A 7,064-nucleotide genomic window follows, 5' to 3' on the forward strand; every position below is an offset into this window, starting at 1 on the left:
ATTAGCTTCTTTGAAAGTATCACGGTTCCCACCTGTCTAATTCTAAGGATGTTTATGAGTTGAATAATCCTATTTTTAATATTATATTTTTGGTACTTAGTCCTATTAGTCTCTTATTCGTGCTCATATGACCCATTGACCTACAGCTCTTATCTAACATATGAATAACAGTGTAATTTCAACTTCTCTAAAGTTATCAAATATAAACATAGATTGCTATAACTTTAGTAAGAATTCATGATAATATATATTATGTATCAAGTGCTATTACAAAGATTACAATTAACCACAGCTATAACTATCTGATACTGCATTACTTTTGCATGACTGTTTTATAATGCAATTTATCTTTTCTATTTGGATGTGTACTTAATTGATTTGTTTAACATGTGCCTCTTCTTTATTATTTCATATCTTAGTCTACCCATTTATTCTGTGGGACGATAGAACTTTTGATTTCTGAAACCCCAATAGATATAATTGGTTTAGTGGGAAAAGTGGTAGCCAGGAATGATACTGCCCTAGTTGTAAATAGTCCCAAGCAGAGTATGTCCGGTGAGTCACAGTAGTTTGGTCGTGGTTCGCTCAAAGGTCCTGTCTTTCTCGCGCCAGTCCTTTGGATCTCGCGCGCAGTTTCAGTGGGTTTTCGCACGCTCTACAGAGGACCAATCAGAGAGCAGAATTCCTCAGGAGCGTCCCGTTGCCATGCAGTGGTCCCGAAACCTGTCTTGTCCTGTCCGGCAGCGAGGGTGAGTTCTTATTCATTCAGTTAAAGTAGATATTTATTCACTTTGGGGTATATAATGTGGAGTCCTGTTTATGTTCAGGTTGTTCTTAGATTGGAAGAAATATGTTTGTAGTCAAGATACTTGTGTGTTTTTTGTGCAAAGTTTTGGGGAAGTTAGGAGTTCACTAGAGAAATCAACAGCTGTGAATGGCTCCACGAGTAGATGAGTTTTGCAGCCCGGCTACTGAAAAGTGTATTTTAATGTTAGTCCAAAAATGTGAGAGGCCAGCAGTCAGCAGACAGCTGCAGTTACGGTGGTTACCCGGTTGGAGACACACACGCCTGTTGCTGTGTGACCAACCAATCACACTAGAGGGCACGCCCAATGATTAGCATACGACCAATCATCGCAGTTTGGCAAATGTTCTCTCCTGACTTGCATTGTCCCGGACAGTTTTAATGTGGAGTTGCCAGTTTTATCCCTCAGTTGCAGCATAGTGAACTGCAGATAAAGTGTGTGTTTAGTCGAGAAGATACCAAGATAACTCGCCAGTACTAGAGACTACACTCTCTCTGCTCTTGCGTGGATTTGGATTATATGTACAACATGACATTTGAGGAACTAAGTGGGGATTACTCTCAAGAAAGGTAAATGATATGCCATTTATTCTTTAAGACATCGGTGCATGCATCACCGACCTGCTACGCTGATTTTGCCATCATATTGGTTGTCTGCAGCAGCATTACATGCATTTAATATATTAATGCACGATAAAAGCGACTTCAAATATATTTATTTGTTAACAACTACTTGACATTGTCGTTGAGGCAGACAGGTTAGCTAACTGGTCTTCTGATGAGAACATGTCGCGAGACACTTTGCACTCACTCACTAGCTAACACAACGCTGTTAAAAATAAGTATCACGAAAGTTGACATGACACGACATTGAATATGTCGGTTTAGTTTCCCACACCTGTCAAAACTATATTAACTGTTAAAGTGAAAACACTTTTTACGTGGCGAAACCAACCCGTGCACATCTGTCAGTTTGAGACGACGCCGGGTGGTTAGCTAGCAGTGAAGCTAACTGAATGATAGCCAGGGCATAATGACGTAGGAAAGTGTTAGTGGTATGGTTTAACTAACGATGTGCTACAGTGGTGTTATTTATATTATATTTGTATAGGTTAAGCTACCCAGTTGTCTATAAAGTTCAAATTCAAATAAATCCCACTTTTGCTAAGTGCACCATTGCAGTGTTAAACACATTAATGCATCAACAATTTGAATAAATGTAATATAATCATTTAAAAATATGTGGTGCTTAAAATGACCATTTTGCATAACGCATACTTTTAATTTTGGTACTTAAAGTATTTTATTGCCAATACTTTTGCTTTTACCTAATTACAATTTTGAATGCAAGACTTTTACTTGTAACATGGTATTTTATTTTTTACATTATTACATTACATTTAGCTGATGCTTTTATCCAAAGTGACGTACAATAAGTGCAATAAACCATAAAGATTCAAACTAAGGACAACAAGAACAGTGCTGACATATTCACTTCAAATAAGAAGGATCATTGAAAGTTCTGCTGCTGCATACTCTTTACACTGCAGTATACTTTTACTTGAGTAAATAATCTGAGTACTTCTTCCGCCTCTGACCTGGTCCTATTATTTGTCTGTGTGTTGCAGAATGGATTCGGTGGCGAAAGCTTTGGAAGAGGTCCTCGCCTCTGCCTTACCACAGGGCTGCATCACTGTCGGAGTGTATGAGGCTGCCAAGTCCCTCAATGTGTAAGTACAAGGTTACAATGTTAATCACCCATTGACAGGCACCACAGATCCCTCACTAAAATCTACTGTGCTTATGTACAATAGTACTTATCCTGTGGTTTGTTTGAATCCAAATAGACTAATTGTCTCTTCCTTTGCTCTCCAGGGACCCTGATAATGTGGTTCTGTGCATCCTGGCCACTGATGATGAAGATGTGAAAGATGTGGCCCTGCAGATCCACTTCACCCTCATACAGGCTTTCTGCTGCGAGAACGACATCAACATCCTGAGAGTCAACAACACCCGGCGCCTGGCAGAAATGTTGGGTGGAGGAGGAAAACAGAGCGGGGGGGAACCTATGGACCTGCACTGCGTCCTAGTCACTGTAAGTTTCATTCCACATATCTGAATACATTTTATAATGATTTAAAACAAGGGGTTAAGTCAAGTGTACGACACTCAAAGATGAACTTGCCTGTACTTGTTCTTGTGATAAACAAGTGAATGACTCCTCTCTCATATGACTTCTTAGGAATTTGAGCAGAGTGGAATACCTTTAATATCTACACACACACACACACACATTCGGGCACTGTTTGTTACCGTTGCCATGGACATGTAATAAATGCAAATTGAAAGTAGATTTGCATCACTCAACAGCCAGAAAAACAATGGTTATGTATTGAGAGGCTGGTCAAATAAAACATTCACAAGCCATGGACCCAAAAGTAAACTTTGCACACTGAATTCAGATTATTTATCTTTCTCTTCTTTTATATTTTCAGAGCCCTCATTCGACATCATGGAAGGACCCTGCTCTGACCAAAGTGAACCGGTTCTGCAGGGAGAGCCGCTGCATGGACCAGTGGGTTCCCATCATCAACCTGCCCGAGCGATGAACTTTGAGAATGAAAAACCTGAGGAAGGACTTGTATCTGCACAGTAAGCGTGGTGTGAACCCTGATGGACACATTGCCACCCAGAGATCAAATTCCAAAGCACTGCTGATGGGGAAAGAAGAAAAAAAAGACTCTGGCGTCTATATGGGATGTATTTAAAAGAAGAAAAAAAAGCCGGGGGATGGACTCCCTCTGTGGACTGTTTGGAGCTGCTTCTGTCAGCCTTGAAGACGAGACGGAGGAAGCACTTGTGTCGTCATGAAGTGGACGTTTCAAAAAGCACGGACACTTCCTGTACTCGAGGATCCTATCATGTCTGTGTGGTGAAGCCTCTGATCCGAGTCAGAGAGCGGAGGGTCTGTGGAGTGGACGAGGCCTCTCTGCAGAAACAAAGCACTTGTTGAAACACTGGACCTTTTTATGCAATTTCACTTATTTCATTCAAATAGTAAATGTTGACGTTGCTATTGTCCTATTTATAAAAAAAATAAAAATAAAAAAAAGGGAAGGGCTCCACATCCAGTGAAGACATTGTGTGTACTTCCTATGCCAGCTGTTTTATTGGCACAAGTACAAATAATTATTTTGTTACAATATAAGTTATTTCTAATGATATTTAAATGTATTTATGTTCCTTTTTTTTACTTTGCAAAATCTGAATACATATGTATTGCTGTCAATAAAAAAGTATTTCCTTTTTGGAATCCAGAACTGTTCTCCTTTTTTTTTTTTCATTTCTGGAAATGTTAGGAAACGCCCTGCTGTTGTGGCCTTTGACGGCTGTAAAGAGGAGTCACGTGCGGATCAGAGGGGTCACGCTGGCCTCTGTGGCCCCGGTGCCATCTCTGAGCTGATGAGAACAATAATCCTCTGCGCTCTCTGCACGTGCTTCTGCTCGCTCAGCAGGAACTCGCTCACTCATCTACACAGGTTCCCTTTTCACAGATCCTCACTGATTTGTTGGACAGTTCAGCGTGCGTTTCACCAGCTGACTTCCTAAAAAAAGAGCATGTGACATCAGCTGCACACAAAGAAAGACACACAATACCTGTATTCCACATATAGTACTCAGATCTTGTACACAAGTAAAAGTAGAAGTAGCAGAGTGTAGGAATAGACAAGTACAATACAAGTAAAAGACCTGCAATCAAGTACAAAAGTATTATCAAAATATAGTGAAAGTAGCGACAGTAAAAGTAGTCGTTGTGCAGATTGGTCCATTTCAGAATAATATATATGATATGTTTTATAATGATTGATCATGAAAGTGATCTCAAAGCTGGTAAAGGTGCAGCTAGTTTGAATGACTTTGTATACTGCAGGGTAGCTTGTGGATTTACTCCAGGTGGAACTAAAGTCTGATTTAACACTTGATTATATTTACCATCACTTATTTCGGGGAGGCGTGTGGCGCAGTGGATAGAGCCTTGGTGTTGGGATCAGGGGGTCAAGGTTCAAACCCCACTGCAGTCAGCATGTCTTGTGTCCCTGAGACACTTCACCCCAAATTGCTCCTGTGGGGATTGCTCACAGTATTGTGTATGTAAGTCGCTTTGGATAAAAGCGTCTAACAAGTAACATGTAATGTAATGTAATCATTAATCCACATCTGTGAAGATATAAAATACATGTAGTGGAGTAAAACTACAAAGTAACATAAAATGCAAAAAGTATCTAACAAAGTACCCTCCTTGAGTAAATGCACTCTTGAGTCTTGACACCACTGTATAGCAGTGCTCTAAATATTAATAATATCACTTTTTAATTGAGGCAGCGTGGTCCCATCAGTGTTTCTGATGGCTGAATCTGCCCCCAGGATCAGAATGTGTGTGTGGCTGACTGCAGAGCACATGACTTGGAAAATTGTTCGTTAAGGAGGCACTGGCATGCAATGTGTTGTGCAAGCCGGTCTGAACTGCTTCACCCCCCACGCTCCCTTTTCTTATCCAACTGTGTCTCATACACACGCGCAGGTGATCTCCCAGGAGCAGGGTGTGATGATGTCACAGGCTCATCATGTAACGCAGGCAATCCCCTCAGGAAGTGCCGAGTCATGGTCACGAGAAGAGGCTGGCCTTCAGTTACACAACCAGAGCTGAGACATCATGGAAGAGAGGTCATGTGACAATATGTGATCATGATAAATCAGAGACATGCAGGCAAAGGTGGGTCAAGTATTTAGATATCATACTTAAGTTAAAAGTAGTAACACATAAGTGTAGAAATACTCAAGTTAAAGTTGTGAATTTAAAATGTTATGTGAAAGTAATATGTACAAAAGCATTAGCAACCACATGCACAAAAAGTCCCAAGAGTAAAAGTTCTCATTCTGCACAACAGCCTATTTTAGAATATTATGTTATATTTAATGGTGCAATGTAGCTAAATAACTTAATGGTATGACATAACTTAAGTACAAGTTTGAGGTATTTGTACTTCAATTGAGTATTTCCTTTTCCTGCTGTTCTATACTTCTACTCCTCTACAAATCAGAGGCCCTCTTTACTCCACTGCATTGATTTCAGATTAATAACAAAATATTATGAAGTCATGTATTATTATGGGTAGTCTCACTACTCTGTTACAGTAAAAGTCCTGCATTCAAAATGTTACTCAAGTAAAAGTACGAAGGTATTAGTATACTTAAAGTAGTCATTGTGCAGATTGTTCCATTTCAGAATAATATGATATGATAATGATTGATCATTCAAGTGTTCTCAAAGCTGGTAAAGGTGCAGCTAGTTTGAATGACTTTGTATACTGCAGGGTAGCTTGTGAATTTACTCCAGGTGGAACTAAAGTCTGATTCAACACTTGATTATATTTCACATCATTCATCCAAATCTGTGAAATGTATTTAAAAATGTAGTGGAGTAAAAGTACACCATTTACCTCTGAATTGTATTGAAGTAGAAGTACAAAGAAGCATAATTTTATGCAAATACTCAAGTAAAGTGCAAGTCTCTCAAAATGTTACAAAATGTTACAAGTATAGTACTTGTGTGAATTTACTTAGTTACTTTCCATCACTGCTTAAATGTCGGTTCTATAGAGAGCCGCAGTGACGCGTCCTTAAACCCGGAAGTAAACTTCTTCCGGTTCCTTCGTCTAAAACGCAATGCAATTTCTCCATAGGATTTTGGAAAATAGCTCGAAATAAGGTCTGTGGTTGACACACATTTAAGAGAGGGATCACGTTTTGTTCAGCCGGATAATCTCCACATGTCAACCCTACTTTTATAATTTTTGAATCATAAATCTAGTCGCCAAAAGCGAAATGCTAACGTTATGCTATAAACGAACTACAAGCCAGTACAGCAGCAGGGTCGCACGACTTCAACGTCACGCCAACTTAAGATCGTTTCAACTGACTTGCACTGAAACTGCACTTTGAAAACTTTAAATATATTAACATTTTAAACTGTATACCCCGGTTATCTAGGCCCGTTTTGTTTAATGTATACCACGTTTATCTAGGCCCTTTTTGTTTTATGTATACATGTCACACTGTGGGAAACGATATTTCTGGATGTATAACACATGTAGAATTTTTGACAATAAAGCTGAATTTGACTTTCGCCTGCTTGCATATTTTAACAAAGCTTTTCATTTTAGCCACACTGAATTTAACTAGAAGTCATGGCTGTGTT

General features: G+C 39.4%; 1 protein-coding gene across 1 annotated transcript; it reads left to right on the forward strand.

Annotated features, from left to right (window-relative positions):
- Nucleotides 1-1,188: 1,188 nt before the first annotated feature.
- LOC104949459 (growth arrest and DNA damage-inducible protein GADD45 alpha) lies at nucleotides 1,189-3,833 on the forward strand. The gene is made up of 4 exons (XM_010775816.1): nucleotides 1,189-1,375; nucleotides 2,434-2,535; nucleotides 2,681-2,900; nucleotides 3,301-3,833. The coding sequence occupies exons 1-4, from the start codon at nucleotides 1,326-1,328 to the stop codon at nucleotides 3,412-3,414; spliced, it is 486 nt and encodes a 161-aa protein (XP_010774118.1). The 5' UTR covers nucleotides 1,189-1,325; the 3' UTR covers nucleotides 3,415-3,833.
- The last annotated feature ends 3,231 nt before the right edge of the window (nucleotides 3,834-7,064 follow it).

Source organism: Notothenia coriiceps, unplaced genomic scaffold, assembly GCF_000735185.1.
Source record: "Notothenia coriiceps isolate Sejong01 unplaced genomic scaffold, NC01 NC01_scaffold00016226, whole genome shotgun sequence".
Taxonomy (NCBI): Eukaryota; Metazoa; Chordata; class Actinopteri; order Perciformes; family Nototheniidae; genus Notothenia; species Notothenia coriiceps.

Coding starts and splice junctions, on each gene's coding strand:
- LOC104949459 (XM_010775816.1), top strand. CDS start 1,326: ATGTACAACATGACATTTGAGGAACTAAGTGGGGATTACTCTCAAGAA. Junction 1,376..2,433: donor GGGGATTACTCTCAAGAAAG/GTAAATGATATG, acceptor TGTGTGTTGCAG/AATGGATTCGGTGGCGAAAG. Junction 2,901..3,300: donor TGCACTGCGTCCTAGTCACT/GTAAGTTTCATT, acceptor TTATATTTTCAG/AGCCCTCATTCGACATCATG.